Source organism: Lissotriton helveticus, chromosome 1_1, assembly GCF_964261635.1.
Source record: "Lissotriton helveticus chromosome 1_1, aLisHel1.1, whole genome shotgun sequence".
Lineage (NCBI taxonomy): Eukaryota > Metazoa > Chordata > Amphibia > Caudata > Salamandridae > Lissotriton > Lissotriton helveticus.
The window spans coordinates 1,254,171,703-1,254,198,943 of NC_136057.1; the positions used below are offsets into that span (position 1 = coordinate 1,254,171,703).

General features: G+C 44.5%; 1 protein-coding gene across 2 annotated transcripts in view; it reads left to right on the top strand.

The window, feature by feature from the left end:
- The window catches only part of LRRK2 (leucine rich repeat kinase 2), a 2,266,429-nt gene that overhangs the window by 243,927 nt on the left and 1,995,261 nt on the right, over positions 1-27,241 (top strand). For both annotated transcript variants that reach the window (XM_078680082.1, XM_078680090.1), the window contains one exon: positions 3,985-4,116. In XM_078680082.1, coding sequence (XP_078536208.1) covers positions 3,985-4,116 — 132 coding nt within the window. The remainder of the gene's footprint in view (positions 1-3,984; positions 4,117-27,241) is intronic.

The window sequence follows — 27,241 nt, forward strand, 5'->3', positions numbered from 1 at the left end:
CAAAAGACCTCTCCTGTATTACATAGACAGGACAAAGGATTTCAGGAAGACTAAGCAACTGTTTGTTGCCTTCTCTCCACAACACAAAGGCAACCCCATTTCAAAGTCAGGTATAGCCAGATGGATCGTTAAGTGCATACAAATCTGTTATCAAAAAGCAAAACGCACATTAACAGTTCCCCCAAGAGCGCATTCCACGCGCAAGTTAGGGGCATCCATGGCTTTCCTAGACATTCCTCTAGAGGATATATGTAGAGCAGCCACATGGACCACCATACACACATTCACCAAACACTACTGCGTGGATGTACACTCCAAACGGCAAGCTGGTGCAGGTCAGGCTGTTCTCAGAACTCTTTTTCAGACTGCCGCAGCTGGCACGGGCAACCGCCGCTAAGGAGGATACTGCTATTTATTCTATGCATAGATATAAATTCAGCAGCCCACATGCCTAGAACGGAATATGCTACTTACCAGTATGCATCTGTTCTTGGCATGTAGGGCTGCTGAAATGTATATCGCCCGCCCTCCTCCCCGGTGCCTGTCGCAGCTGTGGCACTCAGAATCATTCTCAGGCATGGTCATCACTTACTGTATTACACTCCATCTCTGCCGCAATGGCGAAAAACAATCTGAAGATGGAGAGGATGCCCATGCGCACTGTAGTCCAAGGGAGGAGCCACCTATCTCGTGATACTTCGAAGACTCTTCCAGGACAACAATGTGCAATCATCCGGACCCAACACTAGGCAGCGATCTATGCATAGATATAAATGTCAGCAGCTCTACATGCCAAGAACAGATGCATACTGGTAAGTAGCATATTCCTTGCCACAGCTGATAATGCAAAATGCCCAAACATTGGCTCCAGGTACCCACGCCCGCGATCAAAGGGCAATGCCCTATGGATGAACTGGTCAGGGATATTTGCCTAAGCTTTCCGCTTCTCCCGCTCATTCCATGGATGGATCGGAAGCTCAGGCAAACATCCTTCACACTAATTCTGGTAGCCCTACATAGGCTCGTCAACCATGGTACAGCACCCTGTTGGAGCTGCCACTAGTTCCACATCAAAAACTGCACCTGAACTCCAGTCTCCTCACTCGGAACCATGGAGAAATCAGACCTCCAAATCCAAAAGAATTGAATTTAGCGATCTGGCTCCTAAAGTCATAGTTTGATTATTTAAATTTACAATCAGACTGTATGAATATTCTAAAAGAAGCAAGAAAGCCTACCACCTGAGCTTGCTATGCTGCAAAATGGAAAAGAGATGCTGTATATTGCAAAAACAGCAAAATCAATCCTTTAGATGCTTCTATACAAAACATTGTTTACAATGAACAGGGCTGGCTTACACGTCTATTCGTTTATACCTTGCAGCTGTAGCTGCATACTTACAAAATAGGCAACATCTGTCACTATTCAGAGTTCCAGTAATCAAGGCCTTCATGGAAGGTTTACAAAGGGTAATACCACCAATGATTCCTCCTGCCCCAGTGTGGAATCTCAACATTGTCCTCACAAGGCTCATGGGTCCACCTTTTGAACCATTACACAAATGCCCTTTACAGTTCTTCTCATGGAAAGTAACTTTCCTCATTGCTATCACTTCACTAAGGACAGTTGGTGAGCTACAGACATTAACACTAGAAGAACCTTTCAGCTACACAAAGACAGGATATTTCTCTGTACCAACCCCACATTCCTTCCCAAAGTAGTTTCTGCTCTTCATATAAACCAATCTGTTGAGTTACCAGTTTTCTTTCCTCAACCTTATTCAGTAGCAGAATGCGCTCTTTACACTCTTGCCACTAAAAGAGCTTTATTGTACTATTTAGATAGGACAAAGGACTTCTACAAAACAACTGTTTGTAGCATTTGCTCCCCCTCATAAAGGCAGTCCTATCTCTAAACCTGGTATTGCGAGATGGATTGTTAAATTAATTCAAACATGCTATGCTAAAGCCAAAAGGACTTTGACTATACCCCCTAGAGCACATTCCATTCCCAAAATAGGGGCTTCTGTGGCCATTTTAGGTAACATCCTTCTAGCTGACATATGTAAAGCAGCTACATGGTCTACTCTACACCACATACATTTACCAAACACTATTGTGTAGATGTGTTAGCCCGACAACAGGCTAGTGTAGGTTAAGCAGTACTTAAAACACTGCTCCAAACAACTGCAACATATACAGGGTAGCCTCCGCTTTTGGAGTATACTGATTTATAGTCTATGGAAAGCATGTGTATCTACAGTACATCTGCCTCGAATGGATAACATTACTTACCCAGTAAGCATCTGTTCTTGGCATGTAGAGCTGTAGATTCACATGCGCCCACCCGCCTCCCCGGGTACCTGTAGTTGTTGCAGTTCTTCATTACACATTTATACACATGGACATCTCTATACTACACTTACTTACTCCATTCTCACCCTCTTGCGGGAAAACAATCTAACAATGGAGTCGATGACCATGCTCACTATCACTAGGAAAGACCTATGCGAAGAGGAACAACTTGCAAACATCCAGACCCAACACTAGATGGCAGTAGTATGCACAGCATGTGAGTCTACAGCTCTAAATACCAAGAACAGATGCTTACTGGGTAAGTAAAATTATCCTTATCCTCTTCAATAAATCTTCATCATATAACTTACGTGGCTTGCCTACTAAGGAGTTATAATTATTATCAACAGTATGCATATAATTGGAATCAGCTGTGACGCTTAGGATGCTTTCTGGTTCAGAGCGTCGAATTAACCGTTTAAAGGCAGAGTATCCACCCACCGCTAGGTGACAGTCACCCACAAGTGGATAATGGCAAGTTAATATTGGGAAATAGCTTACATACTGCATCTAGCGAGTAACCTTGAAGTTGTTCTCATTATTTACAGCTTTATGGATTCACATCAGACCCTGCAGCCGCTCATGGCTAATAGATACAATAATAATTTGCCCACTACATGGAATGCAAGCAAACTACAAAGTTGTATGAAATTCATCTAAGGTTATTCCTGAGGGAAATTTGGGCTTCCAGGTGATTTGTAGTTTAGTCCTGTTGGTAGAAGCTGAACAAGCCCAACATCGATCTGAGTCAAATATTAGATTGTGGTAAGCATGCATAGCACGTTTATGTACAACTGAACAAGCCACAAACCAGTTGTTACAAAAAAAATCATATCCAACACTCTACAATCAGTAATGCTTTGTTAACTGCCATCTGTCCAACATCTTCTGTATATCACAATATGAATCATCACTCATATTTCCAGGGAACAAAATATCACGTATCCTGAACATATTGGTCTACGTAATTTGATTTATGAACGCAGCTGATCACTCCCCAGTGAAACACGTAGCTGAATACCAGAGCTTCTTTTAGAAGTAGATTTTAATTATGTTTTGTTGAAGCTAGACTATAAAACTAGAATGTACATTCACGAATCTGTGCCCTCTGGTGAAATACTCCCTTGTCTGTCAGAGTTTCATCTAAGTTTGCAGTGTTTTGGTAATTTAGTGCAGGAAACACACTATAGCCCTGTGATTACCTTCTGTCTCAGCATTTCAGAATTGCTTAAATATAAATCTTTTTCAGTTGCTTTGACTTACAAAGCCTATCCACCTATTTTTCCACCTGCTTATTAAATGAGTTTATGATTGCCTTCACGTTCACAAATGGGAGCTTTCTATTGATGTTTATGTTAAAACTTTTATTTCGGTCTGGAAATTCCAGTATTCGTTATACCGTTTACATAGATTGAGATTTTAGTCAGCTAAGGCAAAATGATCGACTTTTTTAAATAAAGTTTCCGTGAATTTTATTGTATCATGGTCAGCAGTTGACGAAGAACACTATGCTTATTAAATATCTATATAAAGTGATATCGATGATGATGTAATATCTGCATATTAATTTGTAACACGGTGGTCCATTTCTTCATAGATTAAAGTGTCTGACATGGTTATTGTTTTTCAGCGAGTAATGTTGAAGTGCTTATGTCTGGCAATGTTAGATGCTATAATCTTATAATGAAGGCAATGAAAACATTTCAAAACAGTGAAAATATTCAAGAAGTCAGTTGTCGTTTGTTCCAGAGACTAACTTTGGGTGAGTTTTCATAAAGTTTTTAATAAGGCGACTTGTTTATCGTTGCATATAACCTACATACCTATATTCAGTTTTCTGCTCATGATGACGGTCGAATGGCTGAATTTTAGAATAAGGATTTTTCTCCAATATGTAAAACGTTATTGAAACTCGACAGTGATGCATAGGATGTAGAAATAATATTGACATATTCTCAGTAATGTTGCATATGTATCCAGAAGTTTTTTTCAAGAATAAATCCCTAAGATAGACAATTAAACCAACAAGGAAACCTTGTTGAGCCTTGTGTGGGTGTGTAAAAGTAACTAATTATCGAATAAACAAAATGTTAGTTATTTCGACTTATCTTTCATATTACCCTGCAGTTCATATGAATCTCCTCCTGATGTCATGGATTGATACAGCGGTGTCACCACGATCTAAATGTTTTTGTCTCCTCTTTGTCCACTAGGAAACCCTACATTAAGTCCACTGGATAGGATGCATGGTTTTATTTTGCTGAAAGTTAACAAAGCTAGGGCTATGTTTTTAGACACTGAGTACTCTGAACTTGTCCCCAGGCTTAAGTGAAGGTTGCTGATGCAATCTCATCCCAGGTTATGTAGAGACTGGTGGTGTTGGCAGTGATTTATCTTTCAGCATTATTGATATTCTCTGAAATTAATGAACACTACAAACTAACTATGCCAAGCTTAATTTAAGAAAATAACAATGTATTTAAATTATATGTATGTTCACTTATGCCTTTAAAAATATTCCAATTACCTATTCATAGGCATCTAAAAGCTGAAGAAAAAGGTTTGAAGAGTAAAATATGTATTTTTTAAAAGGAAAAATGAAAGGATGAAAGGCATAATAGCCTAGGGTCATAGTAGGTGAAAAGTAAACTTCACTGTGCCTTCATATTGCATGCTGACCTAGCTGCCCTGAATGCACAGTGTGGGTAGTCGAATATTAATTTACACCTTCTGTGAAAACCTCAGGATAATGGGCTCTGTCATGTCTTCAATATGGATGTGTTTTTGCAGTTAGCAGCAGAACTAAAAAATATTTTCCTGCTGCCTCTTTTCTAAGTTTCTCTTCAGGTATCTGTTTACTATTTATGGCCAGAATAGCCATCCCTTTTGTGACATGTCTTGGGGGTAATGAAAAAGATCTGAGAATCCTAATTTCTTTTGTATCCTGGGTCTTGTTTGCAGCCTTTGTTAACATGAGAGTCTCTGTCAGAAAATTTAAAAAAGGATTTTGATGGATCAGGAGGGCATCTTGCTGAGGAGAAAAGAACATTCTAGCCATTTTTAGAATCTGCTGCTTGAATTCCACGCCAAAAAGAAAGGATTAGGGAAACCTATATCTCCACCTCAGCACTGTCAGTGGTTTCTATGGATCCGCCAAGTAAGAAGCAAAAAATGGGCAAAATAGATAATAAACCCCATCATGAATGCCATTGCAGATGCCGTTGAGATGTCCTACGTCGATAATTCCTGTGCTGCATGCATCACTTGTGTCTCTGTTTAAGCACTCCATCTTAACAGGTTTGATCACAGGCAGTAACAGTCAAGAAGATCAGCAACATACTCTTCATCAGTAATTACGACACAGCAACAAATCATTCAAAGTCAAGCAAATCAAAGTCAAGCACATCAAAATAGATTACATTGCGGCATACAACATGAAGATGCTTGATGTTAAATCCATTGACAGAGAGGCACACACTGACATCAGCTTCACCATCTAGTGAGAAACCTGTTATGCCTATTCGTATAAGGAATATGTATGTGATAGCACAAGGGGAAAAAAAGAATGACGCTAGGGGTAAGTTAGAGCCACAGACCTCTCCGACAAAGATGCAGAGGAAGAATAAGTCACCTCTTCCATGCAAGAATCCAGCCAAAATAGGAATGGCTTGTAATTATTTTTTTGCCAGCTTAAAAGAACATCATAGTTATGGGATTTCCAGCCATTCCTTCTCCAGTTCTTACTGAAGTTTCACATCAACCAGCATTTCAGTCTGAACTGAAGAGACAAAGCACATATCCGGCTTAGAGTGGGAACACCTCTGGTTTAGCACACAGAATTGACCACTTCTATGTTAGATACTGCAAAGTTTGACTACAACCTGTTATCTATCACAGCTCCTTCAATTGATGAGGTCCTGACTTTTCAAGATAGCTTTGTAAGATAAGTTTCTAAGTTCAATATTCCATTTAAGACTACTCAGACAGGTTTGTCATATTTTGAAGCACTACAGGTTCAAACACCTTAGTACTGCTCATAGCTTTATTTCCAGGGCTGTAGTTTTAAGGTATATAGACATTTACTATCCCATCAACAACTGTGACAGCTCAACATCTGGTCAAAAACAGCACCTTTCTAAGCAAGACCATTCTAATCTTGCTGGATTGCTAACGGGTCCTCCTTAAATTGAAGCAGATTATTTTTGCACTTTTTTGAAAAGGCAATAACTAGCTGGGTGCCATCGGCATACGATACCAATGATATCCCTCTACTTCTTGCTACAATTGCTAGGGGTTGAACATAGATGTTAAACAACGCAGGGCTCAATATTGAGAATACTTTCTCATCCCTAGGGCACACTGATTTAAGAATTCACCTGCGTGTTCAATATTCCTATTACTATCAAGCATCAGAGTAGCACCTGTAAGTACATCCATATCACCAGTACCTCCAGTGTTGTAGCCAATGGGCATTGAGATGAAGAGATCAATAGTATTTTACTGCAAGGGGAAAGCCCTCCCAACAGCTAATCAATGACTTTCCATATGTATCCTCAGTGTTGGGTCTTATCATAGGTGGAAGCATTTCAATACATTTGGAAGAGTGTAAGCTTCACAAATGTCTAGTCGGTTCTATAATAACGAATGGCTGCACTTTGATCATCACCAATAATAAAACCAACAGATAAAAAGGGCCTAGATCACCTCAGAACACACGATCCCTTCAAAGGTAATGATCTATTAAGAGACTACTGGACATTCACAAGGCATGTACTTGAGGTACTTCTTAGTTCAAAAGAAATAAGCCAATATAGAATACAGACAATCAATTATATGACTCCTGCTAATTCTTTGTAAGGAAAAATGGAGCTCTCTTATCATTTTGAGCTCAGTGCAGCTCCCCCCCCCCATCAGAAGTTGAAGGTGCGGACTTTGACTTGATTGTTGGGAGCTGCTCAAATACAATAGACTTGATTTACCAGGCGGACCTTGGGAATGCCTACTTCCATCTAGCTGTATTGTAGAAGCACAAAAAGTACCAACATTGTATGTGGGGAAATCAACACTTAACAGCAGTGGATATTATCATTTGTATGTCTTTGACACCCTTCAAGTCTTTAACAAGATCATGATTCCGGTTGTAATCTTTCTGTGTCCACACAACATCCCCTGCCACCCATACCTTGAACAATTGTATTGTCATAACAGTTTCAAAGGAGGAAGTAGGACACAGCCTAGCTCTGATTCTTGAAACACTTCACAGCAGCCATGTCCTGCGAAGGTCAAGAATGCCTGGATCCATGTCAGATATCTAAAGGATCCACAGAGGCTCATTTGTCATACAATGGTTGTTTATGCATTTCACTTACAGGTCGTTGGTTTTCCTGAAAAGCTGGCACAAATTCAATGCTGGCCAACTCTGCTATGGAGACTTGAATTTTCAGTAACCTATCCTAGATCATCTTAGGTAATATGAGAGAAATTTACTTCCCAGAAAGTGGCCGTTTGTTAATACAAAAGACTGCTTCACTCATTTTTTCATATGTGCAGGAGGGGACTACACTTTAAATCTCTCAAACCCCAGACATTACTGCACAGAACAATAATGTACTTGCTGAATTGGCAGGTAAAATGTATTCTTCAGTTTTGGATCTTTGAGAGATGCACATGCTGGAATCATCCTCGGTAATCAAGTTCGAAATCCCACGGTAAACATAGAGAGCAGTACTATGTTAAACATAGGCATAAAGCTTTAACATAGTCACAGAAGTAGCCTACTAACCCCCAGATGCATCAAGCATCCATTTTGCGATTCCTTATTAGCGAAAAATAAGGAATCGCTAATAAGGAATAGCAAAATGCTATGCAAGAAGAATTCGCTCAAAAAATTGCGATTTCTTAAAATTCCTTAATTGCGAGTCGCAAATTGCGAGTCGCAATTAAGGAATACCTCCCCATTCATTCCTATGGGCCTAGAGGCCCGTAGGAATGAATGGGAAGACATTCTCAATTTACGAATTGCAGTTAGCGAATCGCAAATTGAGAATGCAATTTCAAGGGTGCAGGGGTGTCCAAAGGACACCCTGTTTCACGCCTGAAATTGATCTGTGGACATATGTTGCGCACACACATGCCCTTAGGGCATGTCTGTGCGCAACATGAAATTTTGAAAAATGCACAAAAGTGCATTTTTCAAAGTTTTTGCAAATTACCATGAAGATGAACTTCATGGTAATTTGCTACTCCTATTAGCGAAATCACTATTTTTTTATCTTTGATGCATTGCATGTAAGGAATCTCAATGTGAGGTTCCTTAAATGCAAGTAATCGCAATTTAGCGAATTCCTAATTTGCGATTTTTGCATTTGGGATGATGCATCCCAAATGGAAAAATACTGGTCGCAAAGGGGAGATTCTGAGAATCTGCCCCTTTGCAAGCAGATTTTACCTTGATGCATCTGGGCCTTAGATCTGAAATTCAGCCAATCAGCACAAACACATTTTTCACCCTTCCCGGGTCCCCATGCGCAAATGTCTACTGCAACTCATGTGTGAAGGGAGTCCCTTGAGCGGTGCTCAGTCAGTCGCTAATAAGTGAACTAGTTCTGCTTTTTTCTGTATTGCTCATTAAATGTCCATTATCTTTAAGATTTGATATGCCAGAATACTCACAAAAAATAATTTATACGTTTTTCTTAGACCATGTGGAACAAAGACAACAGCTTCATTTTGAACCCCTCACAAGGGCTGCATAACTTGCTTGTATCCTGATCACAAGACCAAGAACTGCAAGATATGTTATACTGTTTACACTAAAACCCTAAAAGACCAAAACGTTAAACTTTCGTTATAGTTTCAAAGTCAAAATTATGAGACTCACCTGCTGAAGAGAAATATGGGGCTGCTTCACAATCCTCAGGAAAAGCGCAAAAAACAGTACATTCTCGCTCTAATTTCTTTTCAGAACCTTCACCTGAAACAAAATTCTCAGTCTCACCCCAAAAAATCACACAATAAAATCAGTGATAGAAGTTAAGGGGATTCTTGATGTAAGGATTGACACAAAGGACCTCTTAAAAGTCGTCCCAAAAACCCTCATCTGGCCCATCCACTTAAGGAAAGATCTATGAGCTGACAAATTTAAAATAAAAAATCACATCATATTTGACAAGACCACTGTCTGGCTTACTGACGACTAAGCCTTCATCTTTGACATGACCATCACCGCAAAGAAACTTGATTTCTGTTTAGCAGTGTTTACCAGTGAGAAATCCTCATCAACAACATTATCGATGGTAACAACATCAACAATGTTGACAGTGACACAGTCCACGACATCACAGTCCACGACAGCACTGTCGCCGACAGTTTAGAAGGCAACACGAACTATGACGTCAATAATTATGAGTACATCCATGATGACAACTGTTGGAAACAAAGCAAAACCAAAGGACTCACCCCCAGTCAACCGATCTGGGTTTAATCCATCATCGTACTTTAGCTCACTCCGCCACCCCAGTTTAGACATGGCCATATGCAAATCAGTTTGACCATGGGCCTCATGCGAACAGTCCAGCCCGAAATACCAAACCATGTCTTCCCTGGACTGGTGACAAGCAATCTGGGACCGGTTTCTGCCTAATCAGCCGTCATCAGCCAGACTAGCTTGAATACAGTGACAAAGTGAGAAAGGGACCCACGTCTGGGCATACCCTGCCAACTTAGGGCAAACAAAGCAAAACCAAAGGGGGTGATGAAAGTATTCAAGCTAGCCTGGCTGAAGAGGGCAGTTAGCCCGAAACAGGTCCCAGGATGCTTGTTTCCGGTCCAGGTAAGACATGGCTTGACAGTTCGTGCTGGACTGTTCCCATGAGGCACAGGGTCAAGACTGATTTGCATATAGCGGTGTCTGAACTGGGGTGGCAAAGTGAGCTAAAGAATTATGATGGTTTAACCCAGATCTGGGACTGGGGGTGTTTGAAAAGTTTCAGCACTCCGTCCATCATCTCCTTGTGTTTGCTTTGTTCGCCCTAAGTTGGCAGAGTATGCCCAGATGTGGGTCCCTTGCTCACTTTGCCACTGGATTCAAGCTAGCCTGGCTGAAGAGGGCTGTTAGCCCGAAACCGATCCCAGGATGCTTGTTTCCGGTCCAGGGAAGACCTGGCTTGGCAGTTCGGGCTGGAGTGTTCTCATGAGGCACAGGGTCAAGACTGATTTGCATATAGCGGTGTCTGAACTGGGGTGGCAAAGTGAGCTAAAGAATGATGATGGTTTAACCCAGATATGTGACTGGGGGTGAGTGTTTGAAAAGTTTCAGCACTCTGTCCACCATCTCCTTGTGTTTGAGCTGTTGGAAACAGCCAGTCATCAAAATCAACCTTGAAAACAACTAGACAAAAGTTGAATATAAGGACCCTGAAGAAGAGGAATACAGAGATATGGAAGTCACCTATTTGTCTGACCCTCGTCAATCTCAAGATCCTAATATCAGAGTTTCTTACCAGCCTTTCAAAGAGCATAGAGATGATGATACTTGCTAATGTGAATATGACCCTTCTAATTAAACTATGCAGGCATCACAGGAAGCAATGATCTGGGTTTATATAGCTTTAGTCGAAGATCTCTGACTTGGGCTAATAAACTAATATTAACTCTTCCTGGAATCAACATTGAACCTGCAAATCAATCTTCAAAACCTCTATTTATGGCTCAATGCTTCACACAAGATGAATCATCCCACGTACTCCTGTGCGCATTTCTATAATATAAAAGCCTTCAACTCTTTTGGTACAGCATTCCGCTTTGGTAGCTCATTCTACTCTGATCCGATAGAGATGTGCTGGTAAATACGGAGACAAGTACTTTGAGCTAACGGGAACTCAGGCCGGTGAAGTAAGGAAAGAGGACCAATTGATTAATATAAAGGACCTCAGTATCCTTTTGAAAACAACTTCTCCAGTATTAGGGGTGTCTTTCATAGATTCACATGCCTGAATCATTCCCCGTCGTCGGAGTAGGAGTCCCACGGTATATAAAAAAGCAGTAATATGCCATTTGTACATAGCAAATAACAGTTATAATAAACCAGGAAGTAAAGTAGCCTCAGCTACCAATGAAAAACTTCCACATTAGTGACTATCCAAGTCATTATGTTAGACCAAACTGCAGCCAATCAGGCCACAATTCCCACCAAGGTATTCTCCCCAGAGACCCAGGCTGTCAGATTTTTTACCGCACGTCGTGTGATAGGGAGTCTCTCTGAGCTCTGCTCAGTTGTTTCTCTACTCTTGAAAGTTCTCACTTTCAAACATGTCTACATCTAAGTCCCTTTTCAGGGCCTGTGACTCTTGCGGCAAGGCAAGACTTTTCAAGGAGGACCCGCATACTTTATGCATTTATTGCTTGTATCCGGATCATCAAGCTAAGGAGTGCAAGATTTGTCGCACTTTTTCTGCCAAGACCCTCAGGGACAGAGAGGGTCGCCTGCTCCTGTGGATCCAGAGGAATAAAGATAAGGACTTGCCACTTTCTGAGGTAGGAAGTTTGGCCTCTATATCTTCTGTGGGATCTAGAAAAAGAATGGCTGAGGGTAAGGTGACTACCCCTAAGGCAAAAGTGGCGAAGCAGGCCCAGCTCACTCTTGACGCTGACGAGCCATCTACCTCAAAGATGAAAAAATCCTCTGACAAATCTGTGAAGCCAATATCTAAAAAGACTGTCTTTATCGTCACCTCAGAGGCCAGTTACCAAGGCAGCGACTTCTCTGCCGGTTTCCTGTCAGACAGCCACTCCAGTGACTTCTACTATGACATTTTCCTCACCTAAAACTTCCTTGGTGATGTCCTCGGCGTCCTCTCCAACTTTTGTCCATGTCCAGATTCGTCCCATCTCGTCGACGAAGAAGATCTCTCCAGCCGTCGACGAGCCTCCGTCGAAGACGCACTCATCGGCGTCGACAAAAATCTTGCCGTCGACGACAGCTTTACCGTCGACGAAGAAAGCTTTGCCGTCGACGACGTCACCGTCGACGAAGGTGCCGTCGACCATCCCATCGTCGACGAGGAAAACCCCGTCGACCATTCAGCTATCAACAAAAAAGACCCCGTCGACGACCACGTCGACGAAGATCCCGTCGACGACCCCGTCGACGAAGAAGTTGGTTCCGTCGACGGCCCCGTCGACGACCTCGTCGACGAAGAAGACAGTTCCGTCGGCGTCATCGTCGACGACGAAACACATCCCGTCGACGAAGTCCCAAACACATTTGTCGACGGAGCATTCAACGACGGCGACTGCATTGCTCAAGTCAACATCTACGCCACAAGACATCCCAGTGGCTCAAGACAATCCAGTAACTCCAAAGCTGTCATCTTGCACAGATATCCAAGTCTGGTCAGCCAAGAGTAACGTTATCTCTTTGCCATCTCCAGCCACCACTGCGGCACTACTACAGAAGCGCCCATCTCAGTCTGCATGTATGTCGCCACTAACAATGCCAGACAGGCTCTTGGACTCTGAGGTAGAGGACTCTGGTGATGATTTATTTCCAGCAGCCAAAAGTCCATCTGAATTACTTATACTGGTAAAGGATCAGGAAGAAGAGGAGCAAGTGACACATTCGCCCAGGTTAAATACTGCACCACCACCAGGGACACAAATGCCCATGGAACTTTTCAGAAATGTAATGTCCATGTTGGACGACTACTATCAACGCTTTCCGCCCTCGGAGTCTGGCGACTCGCACATCTCGTCCCCACAGCCCAGAGTAGCCCCAGATTCCATGCCTACTATACCTGAAGAAACGGGGCATAACCCACGCATACTGGTACCCTATAACCAAACGGAGGATGAACTTAATGAGGAAGAGGCTCAGGAAGAAGGTGAATTAGATGAATCAGATTCGTCGGAGTATGAAGATTATCAGGCAGACTCACCTTCTCCAGATGAACAGCCAAAGTCTGAATCGCCACCTGTGGATATTGCGAATTTCCATAGGATTATGGACAATGCCACCAAGAGGTTCCTCATTACCATGGAGACTAAACAGGACGATTGTTTCCTGTACGATTTTAAAAATTTGTCTCAGAGGCAGAGTTGGTCTATTCCAATTATAGACTTTATTTGGAAAGAAGGTAAAAAGATCATGGCCACACCAAATTCTTTACCTCCAGTTTTACCTCGGGTGGATAAAAAATACAGAGCACCAGCTTCTTCACCTGCTTGCCTGATTGGCCAGGCCAAGACAGATTCAGTCATTGCCCAGGCAGCTCAAAAAAGAGCCAAGAACCCGTCGTCTCAAATCTCCACTCCGACGGACAGAGACGGAAGACGACTCGATACCATTGGGAAGAAGGTGTCAACGATTGCAGCGACCACAGTGAGGGTTGCTAATTCTATGGCAATTCTTGGCCGATACGATAGACAAATGTGGTCTGACATATCGCCTTACATTAAGAAACTGCCTGAACCGGACCGGTCTGAGGCTATCAAAATTCTGCAAGAAGGGGAGTGTGCATCGTCAGAGATCATTAATGCTGCAGTGGATGTAGCAGCTACAGGATTCAGACAATTGGCAGGAGCCGCAGTCCTTCGGAGAGAGGGATGGTTGAAATCTACATCCTTTAGGCAGGAAGTACAGGCCAAGGTGTTAAACATGGCTTATGATGGCGAATACCTATTCGGCTCGCATGTGGATGAAGCTTTGCAGGCCATAAAAAAGGATACGGAAACTGCACGATCTTTGGGTACTCTGCAGTATCGCAAATCTTCCTTTTGTGGCGCTAGAGGAAGAGGAAGCTTCTCAAATAGAGGAGGATATTACCAACAACGCTCCTATACAAACACTCAAAACACCCAGAGGTACCAGCCATATAAACAACAACCTTATGGCCAAAGAAGGAATACTTACTCACAGCCCCGAGGAAAAGCCACATATCGGGGGAGAGATAACACCAACAAGAAGTGAGAATCACTTCCTGCCGCCAAAGTGTCCCAGCCAAAAACGAATTGGAGGAAGAATATCCCTACATTGCTCAAAATGGTCAAAGATTACTACAGACAAATGGGTGCTGGATGTGGTGTCCAAGGGCCACATATTAGAATTTGTAAAAACCCCTCCAAATTCACCACCAAAGGGGCCGCCCCCAGCACATCTCAAGGAGCTATTCATCCAAATCAATACAATGATTCGAAAGGGGGCAATCGAGAGAGTACCTCAACATCAGAGAGGAACAGGCTTTTACTCTCGTTTTTTCTTGATACGCAAAAAATCAGGGGAATGGCGCCCAATCCTCGATTTGCGTGCCCTGAACAAGTACATCAAATAATTGACGTTCAGAATGTTAACTCTCCAAGAGATCCTCCAGTTTTTGGCAGAAGGGGACCACTTGGCAACACTCGACCTTCAGGATGCCTACTTCCACGTCCCTATCTTCCCCAGACACAGGAAGTTCCTAAGGTTCAGAGTGGCTGGCAGGGATTTCCAATTCAAGGTGCTTCCCTTTGGACTACGTTCAGCCCCGAGGGTATTCACAAAAATGCTAGCACCTGTAGCGGCCCACCTACGATTGCAGGGGATTCAGATATACCCATATCTGGACGATTGCCTTATCAAGGCCAATTCCTACGACACAGCAAACGAACATGTCCAAAAATGCCTTTGCCTGTTTCAAAGCCTGGGGTTTTCAGTGAACTTCGAGAAATCGGATCTGATTCCATCACAAAGGAAGTCTTTCCTAGGAGCAACGCTGGATTCCAAGCTCGCTCAGGTCTTCATTTCAAAAGAAAGACAGGAGAAGATCCGAACAATGGCAACCATCCTCCTCAGAAAAGAGTACGTTTCAGTTCGAAGATTCAAATCTTTCCTAGGGATGATCTCATCGTGCATCCCTCTCACTCCAAACTGTCGTCTGAGGATGAGACCCTTACAAGAGGAACTCAGTCACCAATGGGTGCAGATATCAGGTTCCTTCGAGGATATCATTACCTTAACACCTCGAATGAAGGATACAATCCTATGGTGGAGTCAGAAACACCACCTGCAAGTGGGCTGTGCTTTCCTCGCAGAAGTCCCCAGATTCATAGTGACCACGGATGCCTCGCTAGAAGGTTGGGGCGCTCACCTTCAAGGGATGACGATCAGTGGCAAATGGGACACTCAACAACAGAAATGGCACATCAATCTGTTGGAATTAAGGGCCATTTTCCTCGCCTTAAAATCCTTTCAGGCAGTTCTAGAAGGCTTGACAGTGTTAATTCGAACAGACAACACAACGAGCATGCATTACCTGAACAAGCAGGGGGGCACAAGATCAGCCCGATTGTCTCACCAGGCTCAAGAGATCTGGAATTGGGCTCTGGATCACGACATCAACTTGTCAGCGGTGCATGTTCCAGGAGTAGCCAATGTACTAGCAGATTCGCTGAGCAGATCCAAGAACAGCACTCACGAATGGGAACTGCATCAGCCAGCGCTGGATCGAATCTTCCAGAGATGGGGTTTCCCCGATCTGGATCTTTTTGCAACTTATCAGAACAGGAAATGTACTCACTTTGCGAGCTGGATTCCCCACGAAGAATCTTGCGGGGATGCTCTGTCCATGAATTGGGAACGGATATTTGCCTACGCCTTCCCGCCAATTCCGTTAATTCCCAAGGTTATCAAGAAAATGAGGAAACAACCGTGTCGAATAATCCTGATTGCTCCACGGTGGCCACGACAGTATTGGTTCACACAGCTTCTCCTTCTGTCAGAGCGCGAGCCAGTCCAAATGCCTCAAATTCCAAATCTTCTGACAATTCAAGATGGCAGGGTGTATCATCCGGACCCTCATTCTCTGAAATTATCGGCTTGGCTCCTCAACACCATGAATTTGCACACTTGAACATTCCACAGGACTGTCAAGAAGTCCTGGCCAATGCTAGAGCGCCTTCAACAAACAAAACTTACAAACTGAAGTGGAAGCGTTTTTGTGTTTGGTGCCAGACTATGAATTTACATCCAATGAAAGCGGAACCGGAAAAGATCTTACCCTTCTTTTTGCAGTTGGCTAAGTCAGGTTTGGCGCACTCAACACTTAAAGTGTTTTTAGCGGCCATATCACGATACCGTCAGGATGGTAAGAATTCTCTATACTCCTCAAGAATAATCCAACAGTTCTTTAAAGGTTTATTTCGTATGTTTCCTCCTGTACGTCGACCACCTCCATCTTGGCATTTGAATATAGTACTGGCTCAGCTTATGCGCCATCCCTTTGAGCCTATCCATAAGGTCGATCTCAAGTTCATCACCTGGAAGGTTGCATTACTGCTGGCATTAACATCAGCCAGACGGGTGAGTGACATGCAAGCGTTCACCTCTAAGCCACCATTCTTGCAATTCACACATGACTCTGTGATACTACGCACCAACCCGAAGTACATGCCCAAAGTACCATCGGATTTTCATCTAAATGAGCCAGTGATACTTAAGACATTTTTTCCCAATCCGCAGTCACCAGCTGAGCGGACTTTACACACATTAGACATTAAGAGATGCCTTAAATTTTATCTTTCAAGAACAGCTGCCATCAGAAAAACGGATCAGCTATTTGTAGCGCATGGCAGACCTAGACAAGGCTGTGCTGTTACAAAACAGACTATCGCCAGGTGGGTCTCATCCACGAAAGGGCTCTGCCATCAACAAGCAGGTAAACCCTTACAGACCTTACCTAGAGCGCATTCTACGAGAGCAGTCTCCTCTTCAACTGCTTTGTTTGCTGGTGTGCCTCTCCCGCACATTTGCAGAGCCGCAACATGGTCCAGCAGACACACATTCACGAGGCATTACTGTCTGGATTCTTCAAGTGATACCGATGCCTCAGTGGGGAGAGCAGTCCTGCGTAATCTTTTTCAATAAGGTGAGCCTCTGGTGATCTCTCCCACCTCCTTTGCTCTTTGACGCTTTCATATGTTGTTGCATTGCTTTCTTTTCATGCATGAAAACTGTTCTTTTGGCGTCTAAGAGCGACATATTGTATTACTGCTAACTACTCGGATTCAGGCATGTGAATCTATGAAAGACACCCCTAATACTGGAGAAGAACAATAGTTACTTACCTGTAATCTGTGGTTCTCCAGTATTGGTGTCTTTCATAGATTCACATGCCCCCGTCCACCTCCCCTCAGAGTCTCACCCAGACTGTTTAGATATATATTAGATACTCTGGTACACTCCAGTGCTACAAAAATCTGACAGCCTGGGTCTCTGGGGAGAATACCTTGGTGGGAACTGTGGCCTGATTGGCTGCAGTTTGGTCTAACATAATGACTTGGATAGTCACTAATGTGGAAGTTTTTCATTGGTAGCTGAGGCTACTTTACTTCCTGGTTTATTATAACTGTTATTTGCTATGTACAAATGGCATATTACTGCTTTTTTATATACCGTGGGACTCCTACTCCGACGACGGGGAATGATTCAGGCATGTGAATCTATGAAAGACACCAATACTGGAGAACCACAGATTACAGGTAAGTAACTATTGTTCATATTGTTGTTCCCTAGCCTGATGAAGGAGGCAAGCCATAAAAAGATTCAAGTGATGAGGTCCATTATATGAAATTGAGGATATATTGGATTTAGATGACGACAAAACCAACAGCATATGAAAGATTATTTCTTGCGCTTGGTATGTTTTAACACTAGGCACTTGTATACTGGTTTGATCTTGTTGGCCTAAAGGAGGTGGTAACAATTAAAGTTACCCCAGTATTGGAACTTTCATAGATTCCCATGCTTTGTATCATTCCCCGTCGTCGGAATGGGAGTCTCGGTAACAAAAATACCATAGCTGTAGGTACAAAAGACCAAGCAAAAAGGCCTAGGACTCATTCCCTTTTGTAGCATATCACCCTCTTTGTGTAAAAGAGACCAAACTTAGGCCTCAGCCAATCAGAAGTGCCTCACCCCTTAGAACCTTCCCGAAGGAACCTCAGTGCCTCAGATTTTCTACCGCACGTTGTGCTTAGGGAGTCTCCTTTGAGCTCTGCTTAACTTCTACTCTTTAAAGGATTTATTTCAGGATTTTTTCTTCAGAATCTTTCAGCTTCACTTCTTCAGGATTGTTGGCTGCCTTCCAGGATGTCAGAAATGGAGAAGAAAAAAAGCCCTTTTCAAACCATGTTCCACCTGTGGCAAGAAAAGGCTTTTTGTGGAGGATAGACACAAAGACTGCATTTATTGCCTCTATCCAGACCAAAAGGCTGCGGACTGTAGGATTTGTCGCACCTTTTCGACCAAGACCCTCCGGGACCATGAGGGTAGACTCTTGACATGGCTCCATAAGCTGAAATCCAGGAAGGGGACTGTCTCTAGTGACAGTAAGGATGCAGCGTCGATGTCTTCTTCAAGAAGGTCAGTGAAGAGGGGTAGGGGTTCCCCTTCTCCTTCTATGGAAAGATCTTCCAAAGCCTCAAAAAAGACCCCCATTGAGTCTGAGAGCCCAGGTCCCAGCAAATCTCCTCACCGAGGTGTAAAGGAGAGGGTAGGACCTGCTACGCCATCTAAAGGTGAGAAGACTGTCACAGCCTTCAAAAAACCTTCATCCCAGTCTTCTCAGAGGAGTTCCAAGTCCTCGACGACGAAGACGTCGATGGCGGAAGTCCCGGCAGTGATGTCGTCGACAATCCCGTCGACAGGAGATTCGTCGACGAAGGTACCGTCGTCGGCGGTTTCTTCACCGTCGAGGGAGACAACACCGACGACTAAAACGCCGACGCCGTCGACGAAGGTGCCGACAACGAAGGTGCCGACGACGAAGGTGCCGACGACGACAGTTCCAAACTCGCCGCCGATGATGGTGCCGACGTCGACAGTAACGCCGACGACGACGGTCTCGTCGACGAGGGCGTCGACGACGACGACTTTGACAATGACAACGGCTGGCCGGTCGACCGTTTCATCGTCGACGACTTCGACGACCCCGATCTCGTCGACGCGTATACAACCGTCGACGACAGAACCGTCGACGATATTGTCCTCTGAAAAAAGAATTACCATTTCTGTGACACGGATCACTCCAGAGATGACTTCTCCGAGGAGTGTGTCTCCCCTACTATCATCCATGCTTCTTCAAGAAGGAGAGTCAGAGGAGGATGACCAGGACTCATACAGCTATGCCAATAGTCCCTCCCAACTTCTAGTCAAATGCCAGGACACTGACTCTGAGGGCGAATACGGACACGAGGATGTTGGTCCTCATCAGTCGGCCCAGTCGCAACACCATTCTGAGCAGGAAATGGTTACAGTACCATCTTCTTTTCTCCAAGATCTGCATAAGATGCTGCAGGACTATAAATCTAAGGCGAGTAGGCCTATTCCGGTTCCGTCAATGCCTGCTACTCCTGCGGGGATTTCAGCCTCATTAGTGATGCCTAATATTCCAGCTCAAGTTTCCCCTCTGCCTCAAATGTCCATCCATCAAGATTCCTCCGGATTGCAAGAGGCCCATAATGATTCCTCGGATGAGGATCAGCAGTCGGATCATGACTCTATTCACAATACTGAATATGATGAATATATCATTGCAGATCCCGCATCACCAGTCCCGGATCCGGCGGATTCCCCGCCAGCGGACATTGGGGGCTTCCATCAGCTGATGGAAAGAGCCGCTGCAAGATTCAAATTAGCCATGCCTAAGGTTACTACATATTGTTTTGTATATGATTTCAAGGAGCCTTTTAGGAAATCAACTAGGTCCATTCCTATTGTGGATCATTTGTGGAAGGAGGGCCTAAAGGCCATGAAGAACCCGGCAACGGTGGTCCCTGTGCTACCGCGTCTGGATAAAAACTAAAAGGCACCCGATGATGGTCACGCAGCCTTAACGGGTCATCCAAGACCAGACCCTGTGATCTCGCAGGCTGCGCAGAGGAAATCCGGTAACCCCTCTGCTCCCTTGACAACTCCCCCGGACAAGGAAGGGCGGAGGTTGGATAATGTGGGGAAGAGATTCTCGTCGATGGCAAGTTTGCTGGTGCGAGCGGCTAATGCCCTAGCGATCTTGGGCAGGTACGACTGCCAGCTTTGGTGTGATGTCCCCCCATACCTTGACCAGCTGCCTCCGGAGTCTACGGCTGAGGCAAAGAAGATCTTGCAGGAGGGAGAAGCAACGTCGATGGAAATTATTGACTGCGCATTGGATATTGCGACAACGGCGTTCCGTTCATTGGCTGGGGCGGTTGTCCCCGGCTGCCAAGGATGGCTCAAAGCTACTTGGTTTCGACCTGAGATCCAAAACAAGGTCTTGGATCTTCCCTTTGATGGTGAGGCATTATTCGGCAAACTCATTGACGACACTCTTCAAGAAATAAAAAGGGACACGGAGACTGCCAGGTCCTTGGGGACCCTTCAAAACCGGAAGTCTCCTTTCAAGGGATCCAGAGGTAGAGGTGGTAACTACAGAGGATCCTTTTAACAACAACAACAACGCTATTCCACCATGGGCTCAGGTTCCCAGCAATACCGTCCGCCTTATCAACAGCGGCAGGGCCAGTCTACCAACTACTCCAGGCCTTACAATAAGGGAAAACAGGCTGGACGAGGACGGGATTCGTCCAAGCGCCAATAGCGGCCTCCTGGCTCTTCCTACTGGACGAGATCATCTGTTGGAGGCAGGGTCACCAAATACCTTCAAAACTGGTCCAGGATAACATCGGACCGTTGGGTGCTCAACATCATTCGGAAAGGGCATACCTTGGAATTCACGCAAGTCCCTCCACCAAGCCCCCGACAGCCATTCCATCGAAACACCAGCATCTCCTGCGGCTCGAGGTCCAACAAATGCTCCGGAAGGGAGCGATAGAGCCGGTCCCCTCAAACCAAAGGGGGCAAGGATTTTATTCCAGGTTCTTCCTGGTGAAGAAGACGCTAGAGAAGTGGCGCCCCATTTTAGCCCTCAGGGAGCTAAACGCCTATCTCATCTCCCTGTCCTTCCGGATGGTCTCTCTCCAGGACATCTTGAAGCTTATCAGCCCAGGGGATTTCATGGCCACGCTCGATCTCGAGGATGCGTATTTCCACGTTCCGATTTACCCAGTACACAGAAGGTTTCTGCGATTCACAGTAGCCAAGAGCCATTTTCAGTTCAGGGTCTTACCCTTTGGCCTCCGCTCAGCCCCAAGAATTTTCACAAAGGTGCTGGCGCCAGTAGCAGCTTTCCTGCGAAGGAACCATTTCCAGGTCTTCCCCTTCCTGGACGACTGGTTACTGAAGGCTCCGTCCAGGGAGGCAGCGCTGGAGGCTGTTCAAGCTTTTACCAATTTGTTTCAGAATCTGGGAATCACTCTGAACAACGAGAAGTCTTCCCTGGTTCCGTCCAGGAAGGCTTGCTTCCTGGGAGCCATCTTGGATTCAAAGCTCTCAAGAGCCTTCCCTACTCAGGAAAGGAGAGAGAAATTACAGACCTTGGTCCAGGACTTACAAACAAAAAAGTGTCTTTCAGTACGCCGCTACAAGTCTCTACTGGGGGTAATTTCATCGTGTATCCCACTAATTCCCCATTGCAGACTAAGAATACGTCCTCTGCAGGAGCAACTAGACAACCAGTGGAAACAGGTCCACGGTTCATTCGAGGACAGGGTGACGGTCACTCCAAGGATGAAGGACAGATCAAGACAACTTGTCCCAAGGTCTATCCTTCGTAAGGGACCCGTCTCCTCAAGTATTAACAACGGACGCGTCATTGGAGGGTTGGGGGGCAGTGATGCAAGACCTGCATGTCAGCGGTCATTGGTCGCCCCAAGAGAAACGCCTCCACATCAACCTGTTAGAGCTCAGGGTGATACGACTGCCTCTGCAAGCTTTTCTTCCTCGCCTGGAAGGTTCACAAGTGCTTATCGGGACGGACAACACACTCGCCTGGAAGGTTCACAAGTGCTTATCAGGACGGACAACACCACGGCCATGCACTATGTGAACAAGGAAGGAGGAACCAGATCTCGTCCATTGTCGCAAGAAGCTCAGCAGATCTGGGAATGGGCGATCCTTCAGAGGATATCGCTGAAGGCAGAACACTTGCCAGGCGTCCTAAACGAAAACGCCGACAGACTGAGCAGGTCATCCTCAGTCAGCCACGAATGGGAATTGAATCAGAGAGTTTTGGAGGAGGTCTTCAGCCAGTGGGGCAGACCGGAGATCGATCTTTTTGCCACTCCGACCAACAAGAAATACCGGTCTTATGCAAACAGGCTTCCCCATCGAGGTTCTCTGGGGAGTGCGTTTTCGATAGCATGGTCGAGGACATTTGTCTACGCTTTTCTTCCCATACCTCTGATCACACGGCTCATCAGGAAGATCAAGGTGGAGGCGTGCAGGATGATCCTCATAGCCCCTGCTTGGCCGAGGCAGTTCTGGTTCACGGAACTCCATCTGCTGTCCATAGCCCCTCCTCTTCCTTTGGAGGTTCTACCAGATCTCCTCACGATGTCCGAAGGACAAGTTTGGCACCCCATTTCCGCAGTCATTACACCTGACTGCATGGCTCCTGAGCAGCGAGAATTTATGAACTTACCCATATCAAGTGAGATTAAGGAGGTCCTTTCTCAGGCGAGAGCTCCTTCTATGAACAGGACTTACCGTCTTAAGTGGAAGAGATTTTGTTGCTGGTGCAAGAAAGAAAGAATTGATCCTTTCGCTTCCAAGCCTCATCAGATCCTTCCTTATCTGCTGTCCTTGGCTAAGTCGGGACTAGCCCATTCATCGATTAAGGTCCATTTGGCGGCAATATCAAGGTTCAGGAGGACTGAATCTGGACCCTCCTTGTGGTCTTCCAGAATTGTCAAGCAATTTCTAAAGGGCCTGTTCAGAGTTTATCCACCAGTGAGACCGCCCCCTCTGACATGGCATCTGAATCTAGTCCTTTCTCAACTCATGAAGGGCCCGATTGAATCAATCCATCGGTCTGACATGAAATACCTTTCATGGAAATTGGCTCTCCTCCTCGCTCTCACGTCGGCTAGGCGTGTTGGAGAATTGCAGGCCTTGACTGTCCAAGAACCTTTCCTTCAATTCAAGAGAAACACTGTCATCATGAGAACTAATCCGAGGTTTATGCCTAAAGTTCCCTCGGACTTCCACTTGAATGAGCCGGTCATTCTGAAGGCGTTCTTTCCTCAACCGGCTACACCAGCAGAGAGAGCATTGCATTCGCTAGATGTGCAATGGTGCTTGAAATTCTACTTGGAGCGTACTAAGAGTTTTCGTAAAACCTCTCAGTTATTTGTTGCCTTCGGAGGTCCAAGCAAGGGCCTTCCTCTTTCCAAACAGGGCATTGCAAGATGGATCAAGAGTGCCATTCTGCATTGTCACACTGCTGCAGGAAAACCTCTGACTGGAAAGATTCGGGCACATTCCACGAGATCTGTGGCTTCTTCAACAGCCCTCTTCGCGGGGGTGCAGATCAAAGACATTTGCAGAGCTGCTACCTGGAGCAGCGTTCACACCTTTACCAGGCATTACTGCTTGGAGTCCCTACAACAAGATGATGCGGCAGTAGGACAGGCTGTCCTGAGGAACCTCTTCCAATGATTGGTGAGCTTTCCTTTCTTTCCCACCTTCCGTCTTTCACATTTTGTATCTTTGTCATGTTGCCTATTGCTATATTATGATGATGCAAAATGTGGTTTTGTTACTAACTGCTTGCTACTCTGATACAGAGCATGGGAATCTATGAAAGTTCCAATACTGGGGTAAGAAAACAAGTTACTTACCTGTAACTTTGGCTCCCCAGTATTGGTAACTTTCATAGATTCCCATGCGCCCGCCCACCTCCCCGAGGAAAGCTCAGCCTACAACAGATATGGTGTCTAAGTACACAACGGCTACGAAAATCTGAGGCAAGGTTCTAAGGGGTGAGGCACTTCTGATTGGCTGAGGCCTAAGTTTGGTCTCTTTTACACAAAGAGGGTGATATGCTACAAAAGGAATGAGGCCTAGGCCTTTTTCCTTCGTCTTTTGTACCTACAGCTATGGTATTTGTGTTACCGAGACTCCCATTCCGACGACGAGGAATGATACAAAGCATGGGAATCTATGAAAGTTACCAATACTGGGGAACCAAAGTTACAGGTAAGTAACTTGTTTTCTTCACCACTGAAACACATCGACGCCGAGGTTACGCCAAATCTGAAGAACACAAGGATACAATAGATTTCTATTCTTAAATCATCTTGTTTGTTCTCCCATGTTTTAAAATATATGTTGTGTATGTTTATTTTTATGTTGTATGGGTTTTAATGACTGGATTAATTTTGTTGTTCATGTGGATTTTTCACATGGCATTTGGGATGTAACAGAGGGACATTTCTGATATTAAACATTGGAAGATTTATATGACTCTGGTATACATGACTAGTTCACTTTTGGGGTCATCGTTGAATGAAGTATGAGTAGTTGCAGGTGAATGTTTGAGTGAACAGTTGGAGAAAAGTAGAGCTTTGGCTTATTATAGTTCCAAAGGGAACCTTTTTAACTACGTAGCTCATTCTAATCCACCAGACACATACTCCCATGCTGACCACAATGAATGTTAGATGCAATCAGTTACTATTCAAACTACTGGACCTTAATTGGAGAATTATATAGCCCCAATTTTAGGAGATATCACTCCTACAGCGTATTCACCTCCAGCCGACATTAGACGTTTCCACAATCTCATCGAAAGAGCTTCTAAGAGGTTCAATTTGCCAGTGCCAACAAAGGAAAACCACTGATTCTTTTACAATTTAAAGAAACCTACAAGAAAATCAATAACAACAATGCCAGTAATTGGCCATATATGGTCAGGAGGTCTGAAAGTCACGAAAAACCCTACCAAAAAGCTAAGGTAATTTCTAGAACGGACAAAAAATATAAAGCACCAAAAATACTCAGTCTGGTCTCGATCACCCCTATGCTGACTTGTTAGTCATGCTGTTAACCTAATAATAATCAATAAATACATCTCCAATCCATACACCACCTGACAAGATGGCCGAAGGCTTTGCAATATCGCCAAATGATTTTCAGCAACAGTAGGAACATCAGCCAGGGTGGAAAATGCACTGGCAGTTTGTGCACGACATGACCGCCAAATGTGTTTAGATATTGCTCCATATCCTGACTACCTACCCGACAATAAGAATGCCAAGGCAAAAGCAATACTTTGATGGGGAGAAGACATCTTCGGCAATCATCAGCACAACAGTGGACATTTCATCAATGGGATTCAGATAAGTTAGCTGGTGCAGCTCTTTTATGCTGGCATAGTTGACCTCGGTCCACCTCTTTTAGACCTGAAGTACAAAGGAGAACTATAGATATGCTTTATAGACATGCCTTATGATGTAGAATCCCTCTTTGGGCAGCATACAGATAAAGCTTGCCAGTCAGTAGCACAAGAATATGTAAAGATGCCACTAACCTTTTCTTGTGACCACCAGAGACGAGGATAGATGTATATCCCCCCAGTTCCCTTTAACGCAAGCTCCAGCAGAGGAAGATATCCTGCTGCGTGAAATTGTGCCCAGGGGAAAAGGGAAGTGGATAAAATAATAAACTAGCTGCAAGTACTGTAGTCCCTTCGAGGTCTGGTCTGATCTGAGAGACTGCACGGCAACAGTAGGGATGAATAGACAACAGGACAGGAAGACAAGACAATAATAATGAGGTATTCACTCTTTGGCTAACATACAGTACTGCTAGTAATTACCTCTTCCATCTACTAACCAGATATATGCAGCTAACAAACAAAGAAATATATGTGTCCTTATTGTCCAGAGTCAAGAGATTCCCCCACTGACCAGGCTTAAATAATAGCAGGGAAAATGTTTGTATCAAATACTGAGGTGTAGCACGGTTACAACGAATTTTTTACAACGCACTACCATTACATCGCAACTTTTACCACGCAAACCATTACAACGCAATGCGCTGGGGGGCGCTCTAGGATAGGGAATGTATTTAATATACTATCCAACACCTTCCCTGCTATCCACGGGGACTGGAGTTGGAATAGTATATTAAATAATTCACTATCCAGCGCCTAAAAGCATTATGCGTTGTAATGGACTGCGTGGTAAAAACCGCGTTGTAAAGGCATGCGTGGTAAAAGCATGCGTTGTAGTGACACCAATCCAATACTGAAGTTAGTAAAGGACATGACAAAATGAATGAAACAAGGGCTCAATATCATCCCTGGATACAGAGTGCCAGCTCCGTTAATGTCGCTATGAATCACAACACTAAGAACTTGAACAACTGGAGTTTTTCTTTAAAGAAACAAACAAAAGTTCCATAATATAGAATCAAGGAAAGTACAAGGATCAGCATCTCTCAGGGAAAATATCTGCGCCTAGCGTTTTAACTGAGCACAAAACCACAGGCATCCGAACAGGCTTCTGCTGGCTTAGAAATAGTTAAACAAAAAGGTGGTGTAGACGCCTTGCCCGAATAACCACAAATTATAGGACTGCCAAACTAGAAGCTCCAAAGGAAAGTGCCTTTCAGGGAACCAAGGAATAATGCGCGAAATACACACGAATGAGTCACATAACACTTAAAAGCTCTCCAGCGCTTCCAGTGTTACCGCGGCTCTGATCTCATTAAAGTGAATAATGACTGTGGGATGAAGGAGGCGAGCCCGCGCTCCTTCTGACGATACCTGGAAACAAACAGGCACTCTGCAGGGCGATATCACCAAAGTACGAACAGGAAAAACAGCCGTCTTCACGCTGGATCCGGCGGGGACACACCATCCGCCATGCCTAAATCGGCCAGAAGATTGTCAAGCACCTCCCTAAGGCATAGGAGGTGCTTATATCAGGAACGCCCTTTGCCTCGCTTTGGCTCGCCCCATGGCCTGCTGGTGGTT